General features: G+C 39.3%; 1 protein-coding gene across 17 annotated transcripts in view; it reads right to left on the bottom strand.

Annotated features, from left to right (window-relative positions):
- LOC107832737 (uncharacterized) overlaps positions 1-16,258 on the bottom strand; it is a 33,753-nt gene extending 17,495 nt beyond the window's left edge. For 2 of the 17 annotated variants that reach the window (XM_075254645.1, XM_075254662.1), the window contains exons 1-9: positions 16,014-16,205; positions 15,846-15,933; positions 15,117-15,218; positions 14,927-15,005; positions 14,603-14,824; positions 14,202-14,461; positions 8,500-8,653; positions 7,805-7,914; positions 7,609-7,696 (exon numbers count right to left, since the gene is read on the bottom strand). In XM_075254645.1, the coding sequence (XP_075110746.1) occupies positions 7,609-7,696; positions 7,805-7,914; positions 8,500-8,653; positions 14,202-14,461; positions 14,603-14,767 (777 nt within the window). In that variant the 5' untranslated portion in view covers positions 14,768-14,824; positions 14,927-15,005; positions 15,117-15,218; positions 15,846-15,933; positions 16,014-16,205. Of the gene's footprint in view, positions 1-7,608; positions 7,697-7,804; positions 7,915-8,499; positions 8,654-14,201; positions 14,462-14,602; positions 14,825-14,926; positions 15,006-15,056; positions 15,219-15,830; positions 15,985-16,013 lie in introns of those variants that run through there. The other 15 variants (XM_075254649.1, XM_075254646.1, XM_075254652.1 and 12 more) reach the window with 15 other exon arrangements.
- Between the last annotated feature and the right edge of the window lie 8,912 nt (positions 16,259-25,170).

Here is a 25,170-nt window from a genome sequence, read left to right as displayed (position 1 = left end):
TGGGAGTTAAGGAATTTTTTTTTGGGGGGGGGGGGGAGGGAGGGGGCAACCATCCTTGTACTTCCAAGAAACTAAAATGTGAGAGATGATAGATGCTATGGAATCTAAGACCTAGAGAAAACTCGGAAGATTAGCAAATAGAAGAGTTCAAATCTCCTCAAATCATTTTAAGGAAAAAATGATCATTCATGGATCCGGACATGCAGACATGGAAGGGGATATAGCAAAGAGCTATTGACGCTGCAGTCTTTTCTATCCTAAGCTGCTGGTGAGGAAGACCAAGACATTCCCCATTGTTCGGAGTGACTCTAAGAGCACCTAAAAGAAGTATGTTCTTTTATATAGCTACCAGCATGTAACAACTGCTAACTTGAGAAAGAGGAAAAAGAGTTCACATAAGCTGGTCTTTCATGAGGCTTGTTTTTTAAAAAAAATTCAAGAGCTAGCTATCAGGATAAAATTAAGCTGGTCTTTCATGAGGCTTGTTTTTCTAAAAAAAATTCAAGAGCTAGCTATCAGGATAAAATTAAACTATATGTTGCTTCACTATCAGGTACCACAATAGTTATGAAGCATAGTATGAAACTTGTTCGAAATCGAATGTCAATGTCAACCACAGTAAAAGATTTGCTCAAGCAGGACTCTTAGGAGGAATAGAGCACAGGAAGTAGGCCCCTACCGACTCATGAGGACTATCTGGAAGGAAAGACACAATAATCACAAATTCACAATAACTTAGTCCATTTGGTGATATATTTTGTGAATTTTGGAGCAATTCTGACTATAGATAGTCTTTGAAGAAAACCACATTTTTGTGTGAGATTTTCTACTTTTTGTATTCCCCTTTTATATTGGGACAATCATAACTTCATCACAAATAAGCTGTTGAAGGAAGTAAAAGGCTTGAGAATACGCGAGAGCAGTTTTTCTTAGAGCCCTTGAGACTTTTAAGGATTCCTTCTCTCATTAAGGGACACCCAGTCGCATTGATAATGATATAATATTCCTACTTGACTTCTTGATTTCTCTAACTATGGGATAACAATAGTTTTGGGTGACCTATTCACAATCAACGGAAACTATTGCCTTCTAATCTAGAAAATGCCAACTAAAATCAGCCTCATTTGAGCAACTAGGGTCTCCTAATAAAGAGGCGGGTCTAAGATTTTTAAAACATGGGTGCACCACTAAAGAAAAGAGAGAAAAAAAGTACTAAGTTGGAATCCATCCCTATTCCTTTGGGTAAATAACTTAACCTTCAACAAAGTGCACCATTCAACCTTTTTGGAGCATGGGTGCCAATAAATAATATTAGATAAATTTGAGGAAATATATACATAAAAGACCTAGTTTGACGGTGAAAGCATGGGTTCACGTGCACCTTTATTTTGGGCTAAATCCGCTCCTGTCCTAATTTGACTTTTTTGTCCATCAACCCGTGTTGAAGACCTTTGACATTTAGGCCAAAAGTTTTGACTTCTAACTAACTTATACTTATAGCTAGTTGGTTCAAACTCCCTTACGCAGTTTATCAGCTAACATTATTGAAGGAAAAAAATTAATCCTCTTGACATAGCAACAATTACAACTACTCCTCAGTCCCAAACAAAGTTGGAGTCGCCGATATGAATCCTCACTTCTTTCTTTAAGCTCAACTCATATCATCGTCATGCCAAAATAAAATAATAGTTGTGAATATATATATATATATTTTTAAGAACAGTAAAAGTTCTTTAACAAATTTAAAGCCTATTCCTATCTAGTAATTATAACATATACGGATTTTTTTTTTCCATTGTACCCTATCTTTAGCTAAATCTGCATTGATTCCAAGGATTTGTAGGTCTTCCGAGACAACTTCCTTCCATGTGATTTTACGTCTATCTCGTCCATTTTTAACACCTTCACTCACCATAGTTTCACACATACGGACCAGTGCTTCTGTAATGCGACGCAAGACATGACCAAACCATCTCAAGCGACCTTCTCTTATTTTATCCTTAATGCATGCTACTTGCACCTTTGGTGAATTTGATCATTTTTAATTTTATCTAATCTTGTATGACCGCCCATCCATCTTAGCATCCACATCTCTGCAATACTTATCTTGCGGATATATTGGACTTTAGCAACCCAATATTCACTACCATATAACTTTTTAGAATAGATATGATAGTTCATTGGAAATAGCTTCCAGCAAATGATCGGTGTATAAGCTTATTTATCCATATGTTATAAGAAGCATATTTGTGAGAAGGCACGAGAGAAAATATGATATATATTGATATATATTGTGTGTGATGCAATACAAGAGGTGCTATTTATAGTTACTCTATACAAAGGGGATACTACTCCTATTCCAATGTGGGACAATTACATAGCTATCTCTAACACTCCCCTCAAGCCGGAGCATATAAATCATATGTACCGAGCTTGTTACATATATAATCAATGCGAGGACTAGTGAGGGACTTGGTGAAAATATCTGCAAGTTGATCATTCGATCTCACAAACTTCGTAGTAATATCTCCTGAGAGTATCTTTTCTCTGACGAAGTGACAATCAATCTCAATGTGTTTAGTTCTCTCATGAAACACCAGATTTGATGCAATATGAAGTGCAGCTTGATTATCGCACACAAGTTCCATCTAACTGATTTCACCAAATTTCAACTCCTTGAGCAATTGTTTGGTCCAGACTAGTTCACATGTTGCCATAGCCATTGCTCGGTATTCTGCTTCTGCACTAGACCGAGCAACTACATTCTGTTTCTTACTTTTCCAGGACACCAAATTTCCTCCTACTAAAACACAATATCCAGACGTAGAACGTCTATCAGAAGGTGATCCTGCCCAATCAGCATCCGAGTACCCAACGATCTGCTCATGACCTCGATCCTCAAACAGTAATCCTTTACCTGGAGCCGATTTTATATACCGGATAATGCGGACAACTGCATCCCAATGACTATCACAGGGAGAATTCATAAACTGACTTACAACACTCACGGGATAAGAAATGTCGGGCCTAGTCACTGTGAGATAATTTAATTTACCAACCAGCCGCCTATAGCTTGCAGGATCGCTAAGCGGCTCCCCTGTCCAGGCAGAAGTTTAGAATTCGGATCCATCGGCGTGTCAACAGGTCTGCAACCTGTCATCCCTGTTTCCTCAAGAATGTCTAACACATATTTCCTTTGAGAAATAACAATACCTGAGCTAGATTAAGCAACCTCAATACCTAGAAAGTACTTCAATCTGCATAGATCCTTAGTTTGAAAGTGCTGGAAGAGATGCTGCTTCAGATTAGTAATACCATCCTGATCATTGCCCGTAATAACAATATCATCAACATAGACTACCAGATAAATACATAGACTTGAAGCAGAGTGGCAATAAAACACAGAGTGATCAGCTTCACTACGAGTCATGCCAAACTCCTGGATAACCGTGCTGAACTTACCAAACCAGGCTCGAGGAGACTGCTTTAGACCATAAAGTGACCGACGCAAGCGACATACAAGGCCACGAGACTCCCCCTGAGCAATAAAACCAGGTGGTTGCTCCATATAAACCTCATCCTCAAGATCACCATGAAGAAAGGCATTCTTAATGTCCAACTGATAGAGGGGCCAATGACGAACTGCAGCCATGGATAGAAAAAGGCGAACTGATGCCACTTTAGCCACTGGAGAGAAGGTATCACTGTAATCTAGCCCAAATATTTGAGTGTATCCTTTGGCAACAAGACGTGCCTTAAGTCGATCAATCTGGCCATCGGGACCAACTTTGACTGCATAAACCCAACGACAACCAATGGTAGATTTACCTGAAGGAAGAGGAACAAGCTCCCATGTACCACTTGTATGTAAAGCAGACATCTCGTCACTCATAGCATGTCGCCATCCTGGATGAGACAATGCTTCACCTGTAGACTTAGGGATGGAAACTGAGGACAATGAAGATATAAAAGCATAATGGGGAGATGACAGACGATGATAACTCAAACCAACATAATGAGGATTAGGGTTTAGTGTGGTCCGTATACCTTTTCGAAGTGCAATCGGTGTACTAGGAGCAGGATCCGCAGTAGGAGCCGTGTCAGGTGCAGGACGAGAACCAGATGGGCCTGATGTAGGGCGCGAACGACGATGATAAGTCAAGAGTGGTGTTCCTGTGGCTGGGGAACTAGGAGGGATAACACTGGACTCCTCAAAAGTTGGTATTGGTGAAACCTCTGTGGTTGAAGGTGGAGGAGGATTACTAAATTCCTCAAAAATCGGTATAGGTAAAACCTCAGATATGTCATGGTGGTCAGCAGAAGTGACATTAGTTGTGAAGAAAGGTTTAGACTCGAAAAATGTGACATCAGCTGACATAAGGTACCTATGAAGATCAGGTGAATAACAACGATATCCCTTCTGAACACGAGAATAACCAAGGAAGACACACTTGAGAGCACGAGGAGCTAACTTACCTTTCCCCGGGGCTAAGTTATGAACAAAACATGTGCTCCCAAAAACCCGAGGTGGAAGAGGGTATAAGGCTGACTGGGGAAACAATATTGAATGTGGAATCTGACCCTTGATGGGAGATGAAGGCATCCTATTAATCAAATAACAAGCTGTGAGAACTGCATCGCCCCAAAAACGCAGCGGAACACGAGACTCAATTAGAAGTGTGCGAGCAGTCTCAATAAGGTGCCTATTCTTTCTTTCTGCAACCCCATTTTGCTGAGGGGTATAAGGACAAGATGTCTGATGAATAATTCCATGAGAAGACATAAACTGCTGAAACTGAGAAGATACATATTCTAAGGCATTATCACTGCGAAAAATGCGGATAGAGACACCAAATTGGTTTTTGATTTCAGCACAAAAACTCTGGAATATAGAGAATAACTCAGAACGATCTTTCATTAAGAAAAGCCAAGTACATCTTGAGTAATCATCAATAAAGCTAACAAAATAACGAAATCCCAAGGTTGAACTGACTCTACTAGGACCCCATATATCAGAATGAACCAAGGAGAAAACAGACTCTGCATGACTCTCAACACTACGCGTAAAGGAAGCTCGGGTATGTTTCCCAAGCTGACACGACTCACAATCTAATCTAGACAAACTGGATAAACTAGGCACCATCTTTTGAAGTTTGGATAAACTCGGATGTCCTAAACGTCTGTGGATTAGATCTGGAGGATCTGTAACTAGACATGTTGTGGAAGGACTGAGCGAGTTAAGGTAATAAAGACCTTCTGATTCACGACCTGTACCAATTGTCCGTCCCGTACTGCGGTCCTGCATAATAAAAGAATCATCAATAAAATATATACCACAATTGAGGGCACGAGTCAAACGACTAACAGATGCAAGACTAAAAGGACAACCAGGAACATAAAGAACGGAATCTAGGGTGATAGAAGACAATGGGTTGGCTTGTCCAACTCCTTGTGCCTTAGTTTGACATCCATTGGCTAAAGTAACAGTAGGAAGAGACTGTGTATATAATATATTCGACAAAAGTGATTTATTACCAGAGATATGATCAGAAGCGCCTGAGTCCATGACCCATGGTCCAAGAGTACTAGACTGGGAAACACAAGCAAAAGAATTACCAGCAATAGGAGTATCAGTCTGGGCAACTGAGGCTACTTGTGGAGATGTTTGCTTACTTGCTCGATACTGAAGGAGCTCATTATATTCTTCTTTAGATACAGAAAAGCCCTGGTTACTTGTAGTCTCGCTCTGAGCAACGTAGGCATTTTTGGATGGACGGCCATTTAAGGAATAACACATTTCGCGAGTGTGTCCAAGTTTGTGACAATAAGAACACTTGGGTCTAGATCTCCCAAAACGACCGCCTCCTCGTCTATTCTCTATAGCTTGAGATGCCCGAACATCCACTGTCTGGGATGCAAGAACAGAGGAATCAAGTATCTGTGATGAAATCACTGGGTGACTTGGTGCTGCAGCAAGGCGAAGTAATCGAGAGAATAATTCATCAACTGTAGGGACAGTCGGACTCGCCAAAATCTGGTCTCGTACTGAATCAAGATCATGAGGAAGTCCAGCGAGTGTAAGAACTAGAAACATTTTCTGTCGCTGCTCTTGTTGTTTTGACACACTAGCAGAAACTGGCATCAATGTCTCAAATTCCTCCGTGACTGCCTGTACCTGACCCAAGTAAGTAGACATATCTAATTCTTGCTTCTTTAAGTTTGTCATCCGTGATATCACATCATAGAAGCGAGATATATCATTAGTGTATAACGTACGAGCCTTTGCCCAAACCAAATAACATGTCTGGAATGGCCGAAACAAAGGCATCAACTTAGAATCAATAGAACGCCACAAGATGCTACATAATTGAGCATCAATTTTTGCCCAAAGCGCTATCGCCTTTTCATCTCCTTCGCTAGACTGTTTAATCAGATGATCTTGCACACCTTGACCTTTACACCACAACTCGACAGATGAAGCCCAAGCTAAGTAGTTTGAACCTCCCATTAAAGGTTCCGAGGTAATCATAACATTAGAGTTTCCAGAACTCATGCTTTTAGACCCAAAAACATCAATTCCCAAAGACATCTTGTAAATTATTACCAAATAAGAGAAATAATCAACTGTAATCCACTGAAAATAGAGTAAGGAACACTGAACCAGAATAGGAAACTACTGTAGCAGTTGGAAAGTTACTGTTGCAGCCGGAAAATATTCAAAGTGGTCGGAATGAAATAAAAACAGTAGGAGTAGGATCGGAATTACCAGAAGACCCAACTGTTCTGAAGGAACTTTTTCAAAAAATGGCCGGATGTCCACCTTTTTTTTTTGAAATCACTATTCACGCCGGAAAAATAAAAAAGTTGTCGGAATTTGGTGTAACCTGGATAGGTAGGCTCGGAATTGCAAGGGAAACAATCTGTCCTGAAGAGTCGTCGCCAAAAAAATGGCCGGAAGGTGACCCACGCAACGTTGGAACTTCGCCGCAAAATTTTCTTTGGACAGCTACAGTACCGCCGGAGATTTTCACTGGGATTTAGTCGCCGGACAGTGACTACTCTTGTGGTAGTGTTGGATTTTGTGCACAACACTGACCGAGACAAAGCAGACACAAAACAACTTTGAAAGTCGCCGGAAAAAAGGGTTCCGGTGACTGATTTTACTTCCCGGAATCGCTGGAATTTATGCACATCGATAAATCTCTCACGATAGCTCTGATACCATGTGAGAAGACACGAGAGAAAATATGATATATATTGTGTGTGATGCAATACAAGAGGTGCTATTTATAGCTACTCTATACAAAGGGGATACTACTCCTATTCCAATGTGGGACAATTACATAGCTATCTCTAACAATATTCAAATTTAGACCTTTCTGTTATTTTGAGAAGCTACAACACTGTCTCTTAGATAATTAGAATCATCAGTACCTTTTTTTATAAGTATTAGAACAATCAGATACCATAATCATAGAGCACTAGTTTTCTCTTAATCTATCTTTATAGCCACTACTACTTCAATGTAAGTTCTAAATCTCAAGGGTCAAGAATGCTATGACGTCATTGCGTAAATATACGTATATCTTGGTGTTGGTAATAGCTTACCTGTTGTATCACAGCATCCCGATAAAATCTGTAACAATGGAGCTGCATTGCTATTCTATCAAGTTGCAGGCAGTAGATCCTACCATAACTGCGAATTAACAGGGAAACATATCTTAATTTAGGTGAAAAATCTACTTAATGAAGAAGATTAGTTGAAAGATCTCTCTTAAGGAAAGAAAACAGGAAAAGCTCTTACACTGTGACGATATGAATGTCTTCTGTGGCAAGGACAGGCTTATTATTTGCGTCAGATTTTGCCATTGCCATGTCAAACCTTGGCAGTCGGACTATTCCCACTGATGAAATCTATAAAACAGAATCAAAACTAATGTTAAACTATCAAAATCAAAAGGATTTTCATGATGAATCACACATCTCACGAATTCTGAACACAAAGGATTTCATCTATTTTAATCATACAAGGCATAATAGGACAAATGATATGCCGAGTAAATGAAAAGATCTCACTTCTAAAAAAGAATTCAGCGACAAGCGGGCTTATCATAAAATCTGAATAACCAGTAATGATCCTGAAAGGTGAAGACATGGATATTTCTTCCTTGGAGAACAGATAGTGCTTTCCTACCAGTGAAGCTTCATATACTTCAGCTCTGAAGCTTAAGCTTGAAACCACCAATCATGAGAAACCTTAAAGACTAGGATGGTAAACTATTCAACCCCACTATAATTTGGATCTAGAGAATATTAAACCAACCAAAGCAACAAAAAAAACTCTGTTTATGTTTACTATCAAGAGCCTTTTTAACTGTTGCTTCATTTTATTTATCATGTATCGTCAACAATCATGCTTCTGCAGAAGTGATGTAAGGTATTTTCATCCCAACAATCTAGAGATCTAAACAGAAAAGGCACGAAAGACTATAAATAAACCTGATATCCTGTAAAGCTCTTGCACTGCATTCCCGAGGCAAGGAGCACCAATCTACTCTCATGAGTATAGACATACCAGCTCACATTCAATTTCTTAGTCTCTACCAATTGAAGCGCTCTTGATTCAAAATTGCATGAGAATAACTCCAGTCCGCTGCAGTTGCAATCTAGATCAGAGACGCATGCCAATAATGTTGAAAATGTTCAAAATCATATATATTTTACTAATTTAAGCAAAGCTTGTTTGGAATTGAGACGTGGTAATAATTGTTTTTTTTTTTGATGAAGTGAGATGTTTCATTGATGGCATCCAGAAGATGCAGAGATACAAAATAGGCCATTGTTAGCTCCATTACAATGTGTTTCCCGTCAAAGAGCTAACAAAAAATCAAAAGAATAAAAGTATGGCCTAAGTCAAAGTAAGTGAACTGATAAAATCTAAATAGGAGGCAACATTATTTACAGGGGTTAGGTTGCTCCAACTAAAAAGGTACACTAGACCTTTAGCTTTCAAAAAATGGGAAGGAGTTGAAACTCCATCAAAACATCTGTGATTCCTCTCTGTCCAAAGAACCAAAAAGATGCAAGGAGGGATCATCTTTCAGATTTTTCTGATGGCTTTGTCAACTTTCCACTTGTTCCACCCTTCAACTGCTTCCTTAATGCCCTGAGGTAGGGTCCAGCTTATTCCCATAATGGAAAAAAACATAGACCACATGGAAGTGGCTACTGGGCAGTGAAGAAGAAGGTGGTTAATAGACTCTGAGTTTTGTTGGCACATGTAGCATCTATTAGCTAGTTGGAAACTCCTTCTACAGAGGTTATCTTGTGTGAGACAAGCTCCCTTTAGAGTTGTCCATGAGTAGCAGATGACTTTTGTGGGCACTTTTGTTTTCCAAATCAGTTTCCAGGGCCAGAAATCAATGATTTCATTCTGCTCACAGAGGTGTTTGTAGCCTGCCTTCACAGTGTAAGAGCCTGATTCAGAGTTACCCCACCTGAGTCTGTCTGATGCTTGTTCATTCATGAAGAAGTTCCCAAGTCTTCCATACAGTTCCAGAAGACTTTCTAGTTCCCAATCCTGCATGTTCCTTCTAAATAGGAGGTCCCAGGAACCTTCTAATCTGTTTTGAACTATTGTTGAGTCTGGAGCATTGGCTATTTGATATAGGGATGGATAGCTGTCTTTCAGGGTGCTTGTGTCTAACCATTTATCCTTCCAGAACTTGACATGTAACCATTTCCAGTCTTGAATGATATGTTCTGGGAGAATTCCTCCCACAGGATGCTGATGTGCTTCCAAGGGCCTACTCCATGAGGTGCTATGTTGTGTTTAGTGCACCAGTGGGACTGTTGTCCATGTTTGGCAGCAACCACCTCCTTCCATAAGCTAGAGCTTTCATCTCCAAATCTCCCTAGCCTTTTCATTAGCATGCTCTTGTTGTGCTTTGCTAGGTCTCTGATTCCGAGTCCACCCTGGGATCTTGGTTGTATTACCCTGGACCATTTGACAAGGTGGAACTTATGATCTTCAGAGTTACCTTTCCATAGAAAGGTTCTTCTAACTTTGTCTAGTTGTTTTAGGACCTTACTAGGCATAGGAAAGAGTGACATGCAATAGGACGAAATGCTGTCCAAGACACTATTTATCAAGGTCAATCTGCCACCCATTGAGATGTATTGTAGCTACCATGTTGCCAGTCTTTTTTCTACCTTTTCAATGACTCCATTCCACACATCGGCTGATTTGTATCTAGCCAAGGGGAGGCCCAAGTAAGTAGTTGGAAAGGTACCAGTATCACAGCATAATATATCAGCCAAAGCTTCCAAATCAGGGACTTCATCGACGGGGTATATTACATACTTTAACATATTGATATGTAGGCTTTTGAAGAATTTCCAACACTGAACCCTTCTATCCATTGTAGCTGCTTTGCTTTATCTAGCATCTGACTGAGTCCTTCCATGGCTAGAATGAAGAGGAAGGGAGATAAGGGATCTCCTTGTCTTAACCCTTTTTGTGGAGAGAAAAAGCCGACCTGGCTTCTGTTAATAAGAACTGAGAATTTGACCGTTGTTATGCAGTATTTTATCCACTTAATCCATCTGTGCCCAAACCCCATTTTTCTAAGCATTGATAGTAGATAAGACCAGCTGACTTTGTCAAAGGCCTTCTCTATATCCAACTTACATAGTATGCCTGGAATTCCACTCTTCAATCTGGCATCCAACATCTCATTGGCTATTAAGGCTGCATCAGTGATTTGTCTGTGTTTGATGAATGCATTTTGCACTCCTGATATGAGTTTCCCTATCACTAATTTGATCCTTTCTGCTAGTAACTTGGCTGCTATCTTGTAGACACTGCCTATAAGACTTATAGGCCTGAAAAGTCTTTGAGTTCTAAGGCTCCTTTCCTTTTAGGGACTAGAGCTATGAAAGAGGCATTGTAGGATCCGACCATGTAGCAATTTTGATGGAAGTGGTTTAAGGCCCCCATTATGTCATGCTTGATTATGTCCCAGGTACCTTGGAAGAATGCCATAGTGTATCCGTCAGGTCCAGGAGCTTTGTATGGTGCACATGATTTGATACTAGCTAGAACTTCCTCTTCTTCAAATGGCCTTTCTAGCCAGTCCTTTTCATCACTGGAGATAGATCCCAGATTACCAAAATCAGCAGTAGGCCTCCATTGCTCCTCTTCCGTGTATAGACCCTGGTAGAAAATGAGTATTTCTTCCTTGATTGCATCTTTGTCTTCTATCACCGCATCACCAATCAACAATTTATCTATAAAGTTGGATCTCCTATTGGAATTTTCCATTCTTTGAAAGTACTTGGTAGTCCTATCACCTTTTTTGAGCCAAAGACACCTAGACTTCTACCTCCAAGATAACTCTTCCTCCTTTGGTTATATTGTTGTTATTGAATAGCAATGCTTATATGATATAATGGCGCAATATACGATATAATTGTAATGCTTATAAGCAGAAGGTTTGAAATCTATAAGCATAAGGGAAAATGTCAAAATTTGCTCCTATACTATCCGAAATTGCTCAATTTTCCACCCACCATACTTTGGCCCATTCATACAGTTGTTGTTAGCAAAATAGTCTCGTACTGAGTGGACTCCACGAATTGAAATCTTCCAAGAAAAAGGTCCAAAATTACCGACTTGACTATGGTTTAAAATTACCATCTGCTTGGAGCTCCATTAGGGGTCAAGAACAAAAATGAGCCCTTTTCCTAATGGCCAGGGTAATATGAGACCAAAAGCTAATGGAAGACAAAGTTGTTCAATCTCGGATAGTACAGGGTAAATTTGACCCTTTTCCCTAAGTAGAAAGCATTCTACTTTGCAGAAACTTTATCTCTGAGAAACCTTTTTTCTCACTTAACCGTAACACTACAAAATTACCAATACCTTGTCCACAGGAGAATCAAATATAATACAAAAAAACTTTTCAGTAACTATCTACCAAAATGCTCACGTGGACAAAGATTTTTAAAGAGGAAAAAGGGCAGCCTAGTGCAAACGTTCACGCAGGGTCCAGAAAAGGGCCGCACCCTAGGGAGTGTGATGTAGCCAGCTTATCTTGACGCGAGCATCAATTGTTGCTTCCATGGCTCGAACACGGAGACAGCTTTGTCGTTGCTTCAAGGCTCCCTATCCGAGACATATTCTATCTTCTTCCTTGCTCCAGATTTTTAATCTGTCAATAGTCTTAAGTTACTTCACAATTTCTAATCACCATGTCTGTTACTTGGACCAAGTTTGCACACTCAAATGTTAAGTTCACATTTAGACAAATTCATTGTGCAAATTATGTGAAAGAATCTAGGCATCCAACATAGCACCTTAAGGCCATGGTGGAGATTGTGGAGTAGGCGCAAGACCTTTATAAACCCCTTTGGATGCCCTTATACAATCCATGAGGTATTGTGCATGTGTAACCCAAAACGGGGTTCAAACATGAACAGTAAATGCAGAGGGGTGACCTTTAAAGGCAGAGTTATGGATCTGAGAATGGGTTTACAAAAGGTTCTGATAACACGTAAAAGAGAAAATGACCAAAATGGTCCCCTAAGTTTAAAAGTTGATCCAACTTTGTCCTTCAAATTTCATATTGAGCATTAAATGTCCTCCAAGTTTGCATTTTTGGGTCATTTTTGGTCTCTAGCAAATAGAGTGTTAACTTTAACAGAAGAAAACTAGAAACATGCAACAAAATGCAGCCATTCTCCTTCATGTGCGGAAACATCTTTCTGCTATAGCAATTTTTGCCTCATATAACCCATCTATACAACAACAACAACCCAGTATAATCCCACTTAGTGGGGTCTGGGGAGGGTAGTGTGTACGCAGACCTTACCCCTACCCTGGGGTAGAGAGGCTGTTTCCAAATAGACCCCCGGCATCCTTCCCTCCAAGAACTTCCCACTTTGCTCTTGGGGAGACTCGAACTCACAACCTCTTGGTTGGAAGTGGAGGTTGTTTACCATCAGAGCAACCCCTCATATAACCCATCTATAACAGATGATAATGAATTAACAGCAAAATTTTGCTCTTCTTTAGGAAAATGCTCCAGCTTATCCCGTGCAGGGTTAACCTTTTCATCAGTATCGAAGCACATGCTAATCAACAATTTATTAGAGATTGGGTATTAATATATTTTATCATCTGCCAACAAGTAAACCAAGGTGCACATCTTTATACTTATTTCCTTCACATATATAAAGAGATAATCTTTCCCACTTTCTCAAACAACTTACCGGCATCGGGTCTTCTCACAAACACAAGCAGCCCATTAGCCACCTATTGCCCTTTCAGGCATACGAAACTTTTTTCCACCTATGCAAGAATGTTTTTCTTTTGTCCAAGTCTTCACCATTTCCCAAAGAGCATAGGCATTCCCACCTTCACTGCAGATTGTCTAACCAAGCAACTTTATTGCCCTTTCAGGCATACGAAACTTTTTTCCACCTATCCCCACTTGGAAAAGGAATCAAATTCTCCCCAGGGGAAGAGAGGCTCTTCGGGACTGACCATAAACTTTGCAGTTATAGCCAAACTCATTACCTCAAGGCTACACTTTAGTGATCCATCAACAACACTGCTGCTCTGCAACAGAGGCAATACACTCAAATTTCTGCCAATCTGCTTCTTTTATCCCCAAAGACTGCATTATTTTTCCTTCCATTTCAATTGATTCAGCGTTAGCTCTAAACCCAAAACCACTATGAACTGCAACATTATTCTCCAACTCCATTAAATAATAACAAACATTCTTCCGGGCTTCACAATAACAGGCTGTTTAGTTTGGATTCTGAAACTGATTTCTAGATAGTTGATTATTGCCTCATTAAACAATTGTCAGCTGTTTGCTGAAAAGTGATCCTTTCTCTTTGTACCAAACTCTAGTTATGAGCATGAAAACGACTAAATTCTGAAATAAATAAGGTAAATATACCCAAACTAAACATGCGAATATACCGAATAGTCATAAAGATCTATCTGAGGAGGTTAATTTTAAAGTCAATTATACCAATTTCAGAAAGACAAAAAGTAGCTTGAGTTACTAATGCAAATCCATTTTTTCTTTTCTTGGGTAAACATTTAAGAACCATGAAGTAATCAAATAGTTATGTTTAAAAGCCAATAAAGACAAGAAACTTAAGAGATAAGTATTTGTGCTATATACCTGGTCTTCACAAAGACAATATCACATGTCGGAGAATCTGTCCAAAAGAATCCAAGAATCCTTTCTGATTCAGACCTGCACTTGTGACTGAAAGTATCCCCACTCTCTCTGTTCTGGATATGAACCTCATGAGGGGATCGTTGTACAGCCAAAAGCTTTAAATCTAAAGAATATCGAATGGACAAAACTGGACCTTCGCCTATTAAATCAGAGGACGGAGTCACATTTGGATCAAATGGAGTTGTTTTCCAAGAAAAAACCTGCAAAAGGAGTGACCGCTATTTAGTTCAATGATAAGAGACAGCAAAGAAATATTGCAGCATCATTTGTCAAAACGTCAATGCTGACCATGTTTGGTTGAGTACAAATTTTGAGTTCATCTTTCCTTCTCGGCATTTTACCTGATCAGATGTGAGTACAATAAGCTGTTTCGTGCCATCATCATAAAAACTATTTCTTGCTCCTGGGATTTTGCTTCTTAAGGGTGGATGCTGGATATACACATGTGATAGAGCACCAGAACTACCAAAACCAGAAGGCTGAGAAGAAGATGCTTTTGTTGACATGTTTCACTTCCCCCTATGTAGAACTACTGACCTGAGAAACACCTAAACTATGCCGAACTGCAAATGAAAAAACAAATATAATGGTGCAACAAGTTATATGCTAAAACATTACAATTAAACGAACAATACTATCCTTCAAAAACAACTAAAACGTCAAACCTTTTCACGGATGATTTAATCTTTCAACAACAGCTGCTTACACACACATACTATTCAACTTTCAACACTTTCTTCTTAGCTGTTAAATAAACAAGGTAAACATCAGGCAAACGAAGGAATGACATACTACCCTGTGGTACACACTTTGAGAACTTTTCGTTATCAAATAATGATGGTGAGTTTGTCATACTACACTCTGCATGCAGCTCCTTAATTCAAGGAATTCTTTTAAACACATGTCACGTTCTACTTCTGGAACCTTTGCTGCAACACAACTGCCGTACACTTTCGCCTGTGTTTTATGAAGAGCAATAATAATAAGTTGTTAAAAGATCCTGATGCTTTCAATAGTCTTCAATCTCTGACAAAATGGTTATGGAAACAATTGAAACACAACAAGCAGGATCAGCTAGGTCTGGGGGCAGGTTTCATTTTAAGTAATAATCCGTCTCCTACATTATCCGTAAGTCATCAGGTCATAATTTAAAATACACACATAAAAAATCCCTCCTTCTCCTTCCACCCTTTCTGAAACTAGAGTTAATTCCAATTACCACAAGCCTCAATTGTCATGTAACAAAGTCTTGTAAGAGAGACCACCAAATATATCTTTTTTATGTCATAATTCTTTGAACTATCCTACTCATTACAAATCAAGTATACATGATCATATAAAACCAAAGAATATCAAGAAAACATAAAAATTCACCAAAGGACAAATAAAATTTAATTCTTCAGCTATATGTATAAAATATAAGAAAAAACAAACAATGAAAAGAAAGGATATCAAGAAAACATCAAATATTTACCATGGGACATAAAAAGTTTACTTCTTTAGCAATATGTATAAAATTTAAGAAAAAATAAACAAACAATGAAAAGAATAAAGGAAGTTAAGGGATACCCGTATTGGACAAACCTGAGCTGAACAATTCAACAATACTTTCTTGAAAATTGACGTAGTAGCAGCAGCAGCTGTTGGGTTCTTCTCTTTCATCATCACATGCCTAAAACACACACTTTCGGATCCTCAACAAACATTTCCTCAAATATTTCAAAAATTAACAAAATTAATGAATAAATTCACCTAAATCGTTGAAAATTAGTTAAGGCTGTTAAGCATCTGAATTGAAACTACTAGTAATTTAGTGCACTTTTTCTGACTCTTTTCTGCAAATTTCCGAGGTGAATTTCGAGAAAGGAAGCAGAAAGCTGAAGGTCTACCTAACAGTCTTCGCCTCATGTAGGCCCGATGCCAAATAGACTACGATTTGGCCCAAATTAGTCATGTTAAGGGGCGAAGGGCATAAATAGCCCTTTTTAGGAACCCTATTTAAAGAATAGCCGATATTTATAATTTTAAAGTTTAATTGCCTATGAATCAACTTTGGACATGCCGGTTTGAAGTTGAAAATAGCGAGTCTGAAGTTTTCAAGTTCAGTATTACGATTATGAATTTAAGATCCGCCAAAGCTTAGAAATTCAAAATCAAACCTTGAGCAGAGGTTTGAAGTTATAAGAGGAAAAATGAATGCTTTTACGTTCAGTCTAAAGTTTGTAAAAACTGACTAAACTTCAAAACAAAATTAAGAATTGAATATATTTAATCAGTATTTTAAAGGTAATTTTCTAGGCGTGCCTTGGAGCGAGGCGTACTAAAAACGCATTGAAGTATACTGGCGAGGTGTAAGTACCATAGGGCGTAAGCCTCGATATTCCAAGCGTTTGCCTAGGCATAAGTTCGTTCTCGGTGTTCATTTGGTGCATAAGCCCTTAGAACTTTTTCAAATTTGAGCTAAGATTGCTTAATATTTTTATTTTAACTTAAATATCCAAAAGTTAACTCTATTAATTTTCAAACTAAAAATCTCAAAAGCTAATTTTTTTTCTTTCTAATTGTTTATTTTAATTTCATAATTTACTAATGAATAACAAATACACATTAGACCTTTGTTTGCAAAATACAAAGAGTTTTGTCCTACAATTCTTACTTTGCTTTCATACTTGCATTTTGCTTCTTTATACTTCATTTTCCCTAAAAATATTTGTTATACTTTTTATTTTTTATTTTCAAGTTAATTTTTGTTTTTAGAATTTCTTTCAATATCTCTCTAGTCTGTCTATATCTATATCTATACTATATTAAAAGCACAAACCTCTATCGAAATATGATTTGATTTTTTACCCCTTTAGAATAGATTTTACATAGTATAAAATTATAACTATAAATTAATTATTTTTCTAATATTTAGGAATTTCAAATCAACTATAATATTGGTTATTAATACATTCCTTATTTGAAATTATGCAAAGTACCTAATATTTAGGAACCTCATTCACATAAGGAATTTATATCGTTAACTTTTTTTTAAAATCCTAATTAGACTATCTAAGACCATACGTGTGGATGAATTTTAATTAATAAAACAACAACAACAATAACAACAACAATAATAATAATAATTAGTTATAATTACATAACAATTAAAAATAACATCGATCAATTTATGAAAAACCACTAAAAATATTTAAGTGGCTGATATGATTCAAGTACATTAATGATTCTACAAACAAAAATTCAAAAAGTCAAATATCGAATTATTTTATTTTACTATTTGATAATACAACTTAGATAAAATTATAACCATAACTAATTACTTAAAATTGGATGAGCAAATACGAAGAATTTGAATTAACAAAAAATAATTATTTTCTTTAATATTAAGAACAAATAATTAAGCCTTTGAATTAACTAATTAACAAGAATCAATTTAATTATTTTTTGAATTCATCATATAAGTAAGATTATTTTCAAATTGACAAATCTCATAGGATACATAAATTTGTTATGATAAGAATAGCATTTGCATATGGCAAAATTGGTTATAATAGTATTAAGAGTCAAATTCGTAAAAATACAAACTTGAAGCAATAGGAGGAAACAATAGAATACAAACTATATTCTAAAGGAATTGTCATTTATTATTATTATTATTATTATTATTATTATTATTATTATTATTATTATTATTATTATTATTATTAATATTATTATTATTACCCAAAATCCATTAAAGGTTGTGATGGCACCGAACACCACTGTCAGACAAGCCAACACTAAATAGTTATTTAAATTCTCATTTTAATATTTCTGAAAACGTAAATTTTCTTCAATTTAATTAGTAACAATGAACTTTAAGGAATAATATTAACGTTTCCCAATTTCAATAGTAAATATCTCATAATCATCGCAGCCCCCGGTTGTCACGACTCAAAAACCAACCCGGTCGTGATGGCACCTATCATAAAACTAAGCCAGCCGACACATTTCCAAAGTAGTGCAACATTTCGTTAAATTTAAATAACAGCCTTTTTCAACTAAAATTTCCATAAAGATATAAAGTCAAGAACCAAAATGCGAAAAATAAAAGCACGACCTCAGGTGTCACTAAGTCATGAGCAATACTATAATTGTTCCGAAACATAACAAGATCAAAATAGTCTAAAAGTAGCCAAAGTATACTAGAAGGAAGATAAAGAAGGAGAAAGGCGGAACTGCGATCGCTAGGCAACTACCTTGCTATCTCCGGTGATAATCTGCGACTGGAATAGTCAACAGTCACTACCGTGACCTGAGATACCTGGATCTGCACACAAGGTGCAGGGGTAACGTGAGTACACCAACTCAGTAAGCAACAAGTCCAAACTATGGACGGATAGGTAGTGACGAACTAAACCTCAACAATTATAACATATTTAAATTGTACAGTAAAGTAGGCATGCTGGCAATTCAATTATTCAACTCAACAGTAAAGCAAAATACCAATCCGAACAATGTGAAGTATAAAGCTCAGCAAATCTCTACATATCAGTGCCAAAAATGTATGAAAATGCATCGTGTGCTCCCACTCTCAAGTGCTCAACCACTCGGTACCGCATATAGCCATCTGGCCCAGGGAAATCCATCTCGGAATATATACAACACTGACTTCAAGTCAACCAGTATTGAGGAACAAGGGTAATCCAACCCTGAGGAGAAATCCATCTCCAGGTATCAATACTTCAGACAAATTTGTGTCCAAGGAAATCCATCCCTCAATAATGTCATCCACGCTCACTGGGGGTGTGTAGACTCTGGAGGGGCTCATTTCAGCCCAAGCGCTATAACAAGCCAATGAAGGCATAATCAATAATCTGTTGCGGCGTGCAGCCCGATCCCATAACTGTCACTCATATTCAGGCTCTCGGCCTCACTCAGTCATCGCTCTCCAGTCTCACACACGAGGGCTCACAATGCTGTGAAATTAGCCCGAAACAATGATATAATGTGCCAAATAACAACAAACGATATTGAGATATAATATGATATTCATGAACAAGACTAAGTACAGAATATAAATGAAACTAATGAGATGACAGCAAGAAACGACCACTCGGGTCTCAACAGTATTGGCGTGAAGCCCTATTATTATAATTAGCATGATTTACAGTTCATTTCCTTAATCATATAATCATAACACAGATATCAATAAGAAAGAGTAACTAAGCGGTGCCATGGAATAAACCAGGCCATAATCCTCACGGTGCACGCCCACACGCCCGTCATTTGGCATTTGCGTCACCCCAATATAACACATAGTTCGGGGTTTCGTACCCTCAGAACCAAGTTTAGAAGCGTTACTTACCTCAAACCAAGCCAAATCCTACTTCGCTACGCCTTTGCCTCTTGAATCGGCCTCCAAACATCCCGAATCTAACCAAAACAATGCAACGCAATCAATATAGGCCAAAGAATCAATTCCAAACAAAAAACTATCAATTCAAACCAAAATCCCGAAATTCACCCAAACCCGGCCCTCGAGCTCAAGTCTCGGAATCCGACAAAAATTGCAAAACAAGAAACTTCTTCCACTCACGAGTCCATTCATACAAGATTTATCAAAATTCGACTCCATTTGATTCCTCAAACCCTCATTCAAAACTCTCCAAAATCCCAAGCTCTAACCCATCATTTCACCCTTAATCACCACTAATTACATGATTAAACCACAGAAAACTACAATAATAACGAGTATTAGTGCTCAAATTACTCACCTTAGTGAAAATCCCCTTGAATCTCTCTTCAAACTGCTCCCAAAAGCTCCAAATCTGGATAAAAATAGTGAAGAATGACCAAAATTCGTGAAGGGTCCTTTTTATACATTCTGCCCAGCACTTCCGCATCTGCGGCCAAATTCACGCACCTGCGGGACAAACACCGCATCTGCGCATTTTACTTAAATTCCCAGTTTTCGCACTTGCGCCTCAGGCCTCACACCTACGGGCTCGCAGATGCGGTCCAACTTCCGCTCATGTAGTCCTTCTCCGCTTTTGCGGCCTAGTTCCGCTTCTGCGGACCTTGAACCTGCGGTCCCCAATCCGTAGTTGTGAAAATGACAGAAGCAACAACTTCAGCTGCTCAAACCAATTTCCAACCATTCCGTTAACCATCCGAATTCATCCCGAGGCCCTCGGGACCTCAACAAAAAATACCAACAAGTCATATACCACTATTCAAACTTATTCGAACCTTCGGAACAATCCAAACAACATCAAAACACCAAATCACGCTCGGATTCAAGCCTAAGAACCTCTAAACTTCCGAATTTTGCAAACGATGCCGAAACCTATCAAACCTCATCCGAATGACCTGAAATTTTGCACACACGTCAAAAATGACACTACGGACCTACTCAAATTTCCAGAATTATATTTCGACCCCGATATCAAAATTTTCACTACCGACCGAGAACTCCAATTTCGCCAATTCAAGCCTTAATCTACCACGGACCTCTAAATTACATTCCGAACACGCTCCTAAGTCCAAAATCACCTAACAGAGCTAACCGAACTGTTAGAATTCACATCCAAGATCATCTACTCATAAGTCAACATCCGGTTGACTTTTCCAACTTAACTTCAAAATAGGAAACTAAGTGTCTTATTCCTCTCCAAAACCACTACGAATCCGAAACCAACTCGATACCACAAAATATAGCTGATCAGCATATAAAGAAGCATAAATGGGGAAAACGGGGCTATAACTCATGAAACGATCGGCCGGGTCGTTACATCCTCCCCCTCTTAAACAAATGTTCGTCCTCGAACAAGTCTAGGTACATACCTGAAATATCAAATAGGTGTGGATATCTTCTCAGCATCTTCTGCTCGGTCTCCCAAGTAGTCTCCTCCATGGGCCGACCTCTCCACTGCACTTTCATTGACGCTATATCCTTTGATCTCAACTTTCGGACCTGCCGCTCCAAAAAGCCACTGGCTCTATGTCATAAGTCAAATCACCGTCTAACCGAACTGTGCTGAAATCCAAAATATGAGACGGATCGCCGATATACTTCCGGAGCATAGAAACATGAAATACCGGATGCACCCCTAACAAGCTAGGTGGCAAAGTGAGCTCATAAACCATTTCCCCAATCCTCCGAAGCACCTCAAAAGGCCCAATGAACCGAGGGCTCAATTTGCCCTTCTTCCCAAATCTCATAACACCCTTCATAGGTGAAACCTTCAGTAGAACCTTCTCCCCGACTATGTAAGACACATCACAGACCTTTCTGTCAGTATAACTCTTTTGTCTTAATTGCGCTGTATGCAACTACTCTTGAATCACTTTCACCTTATCCAAAGCATCCTGTACCAAGTCTATACCCAAAAAGTCTAGCCTCACCTGGCTTAAACCAACCTACTAGAGATCTACACTGTCTCCCATATAAAGCCTCATATGGAACCATCTGAATACTCGACTGATAACTGTTGTTATAAGCAAACTCTGCGAGCAGTAGAAACTGATCCCATGAACCCCCAAAATCAATGACACAAGCGTGCAACATGTCCTCCAATATCTGAATAGTACGCTCGGACTGCCCATCCTTCTGAGGGTGGAAAGCTATGCTCAACTCAACCCGAGTACCCAACTCTCGCTGCATGGCCCTCCAAAACTGCGATGTAAACTAAGTACCTCTATCTGAAATGATGGAAACTGGGACACCATGCAGGCGAACAATCTCTCGGATATAAATCTCAGCTAACCACTCTGAAGAATAGGTAGTACACACAGGAATGAAGTGCGCGGACTTGGTCAACCGATCCACAAGCACTCAAATAACATCGAACTTTATCAAAGTCCGTGGGAGTCCAACTACAAAATCCATGGTGATCCGTTCCCACTTCCACTCTGAAATATCCATCTACTGAAGTAAGACACCCAGTCTCTGATGCTCATATTCCACCTGCTGACAATTGAGACACCGAGCTACAAATCCCTACTATATCCTTCTTCATTCTCCTCCACCAATAGTGCTGTCTCAAATCCTGGTACATTTTCGCGGCACCCGAATGGATGGAATACTGCGAGCTATGGGTCTCCTCAAGAATCAACTCCCGAAGCCCATCTACATTGGGCACACATATCCAGTCTTGCATCATTAATACCCTGCCATCACCAATAGTTACATTCCTAACATCACCGTGCTGAACTCTGTCCTTGAGGACAAGCAAATGAAGATCATCATACTGGCACTTTCTAATACGATCAAGCTAGAAAGACCGAGAAACCACACAAGCTAAGGTCCGACTAGGCTCCGAAATATCTAACCTCAAAAACCAATTGTCCAAAGCCTGAACATCAACTGCAAGAGGTCTCTCCCCAATAGGAATAAATGCCAAACTACTCATACTCACCGCCTTCCAACCCAAGGCATCGACCACCACATTGGCCTTTCCTGGATAATACAAGATAGTAATATCATAGTCCTTTAGCAGCTCCAACCATCTCCGCTACCTCAAATTGAGATCTTTCTGTTTGAACAAGTGTTGGAGGCTACGAATAATCAGTAAATACCTTATAGAGATAGTGCCTCCATATCTTCAACGCGTGAACAATGGCAGCTAACTCCAAATCATAAACAGGGTAGTTCTTCTCATGGGGATTCAATTGATGAGAAGCATAAGCAATCACTCTACCCTCTTGCATCAACACACACCCGATGCCAACCCGAAAAGAATCACAATATACCGTGTAAGAACCTGAAGATGATGGAAAAACTAACACTGGAGTTGTAGTCAAGGCAGTCTTGAGCTTTTGAAAGCTCGCCTCACACTCATCCGACCACAGGAAATGAGCACCCTTTTGAGTCAACTTGGTCAAGGGTGATGCTATAGATGAAAATCCCTGAACAAATCGACAATAATAACCCGCTAAACCAAGAAAGCTACGAATCTCTATGGCTGAGGACGGTTTGGGCCAACTCTGAACTGCCTCTATCTTATTCGGATCAACCTGAATACCCTCACTAGACAACACGTGCCCCAGGAATGCCACTGAACTGAGCCAAAACTCACACTTGGAGAACTTTGCATAAAGTTTCCCCTCCCTCAACTGTTGCAATACAACTCTCAAATGCTCAACGTGCTCCTTCTGACTACACGAGTACACCAGAATATCATCAATGAATACAATAATAAACGAGTCGAGATAAGGCCAAAACATGCTATTCATCAAATGCATGAATGCTGCTGGGGCATTGGTCAGCCCAAAAGACATCACAAGGAACTCATAATGACCATATTGGGTCCTGAAAGTTGTCTTAAGAATGTCCGAGTCCCTGATCTTCAACTGGTGATACCCTGACCAGGAGAACACTCTCGCTCCCCGAAGCTGGTCAAATAAATCATCAAAATGAGGCAAAAGATACTTGTTCTTGATTGTGACTTTGTTCAACTGCCTGTAATCAGTGCACATACTCATAGTGCCATCCTTCTTCTTCACAAATAGGACAGGTGCACCCCACGGTGACACACTCCAACCAGCGGAGTTAACAATTGAATCCGATTTTGACCATTATTTTCATATCCGTAATAGTGCAAAAAGAAGGCTTGGCTCCAAGTTGTTCAAGAATAGTGGCATTGAGTTTCTCGACCCTTTGACTTAGGATTAGTCAGTTCTATTTCTCGATGGGGCGGGAAAGTGATATAACTCAGCGATAGAGTGTCACCTTGACGTAGTGGAAGTCATTAGTTCGAGCCTGATTATCCCTAAGCCCAATGTGAGTTTTTCTAGTTGGATTTTCTCCCCCGCCGTCGTTCAATAAGAATGGATAAGAGGCTCGTGGGATTGACGTGAGGGGGAAGGGATGGCTATATTTCTGGGAGCGAACTCCGGGCGAATATGAAGCGCATGGATACAAGTTATGCCTTGGAATGAAAGACAATTCCGAATCCGCTTTGTCTACGAACAAGGAAGCTATAAGAAATGCAACTATGAATCTCATGGAGAGTTCGATCCTGGCTCAGGATGAACGCTGGCGGTATGCTTAACACGTGCAAGTCGGATGTGAAGTGGTGTTTCTAGTGGCAGACGGGTGAGTAACGACATCAAGAGTAACAATACTATTTATAATGCTACAACAGCAGGTATAGTAAGCAAAATCATACGAAAATAAAAAAGTGGGTATGAGATAACTATAACGGATGCATCGGTGGAATAGAAATGGGCTGAGTGCCCGACACCAAATCAATACCAAAGTCAATATCCCTATCTGGTGGCATGCCCAACAGGTCTGCAGGAAACACATCCGGGAAGTCCCTCACTATCGGAACTGAATCGATATTAGGAGTCTCTGTACTGACATCCCTCACAAAGGCCAAATAAGAAAGACAACCCTTCCCAACCATCCGCTAGGCCTTTAAGTAAGAAATCACTGTACTGGGGACATAATCCGTCGAACCTCGCCACTCAATTCGTGGCACCCCTGGCATAGCCAATGTCACTGTCTTAGCATGACAGTCCAAAATAGCACGACATAGAGATAACCAATCTATGCCCAATATCACATCAAAATCAACCATACTAAGCAACAAGAGGTCCACTCGGGTATCCAAACCCCCAATAGTCACCACACAAGCCCGATATACGCAGTCTAGAACAATAGTATCGCCCATCGGGATAGATACACGAATAGATGAAACAAGAGACTCATGGGGCATATCCAAATAATGAGAAAAATATGATGACACATATGAAAAAGTAGAACCAGGGTCAAATAATATAGAGGCATTTATGTGGCATACTAAGATAATACCTGTAATCACAGCATCTGAAGCAATAACATCTGGTCTGGATGGGAGTCCATAGAAAGGGGCCTGACCACCACCTGATCGGCCTCCCCCTCTAGGGCGACCCCTAGATG

The sequence above is a fragment of the Nicotiana tabacum genome, chromosome 6, assembly GCF_000715075.1.
Source record: "Nicotiana tabacum cultivar K326 chromosome 6, ASM71507v2, whole genome shotgun sequence".
Classification (NCBI taxonomy): Eukaryota; Viridiplantae; Streptophyta; class Magnoliopsida; order Solanales; family Solanaceae; genus Nicotiana; species Nicotiana tabacum.
This window is presented reverse-complemented; position numbering and strand designations above follow the sequence as displayed.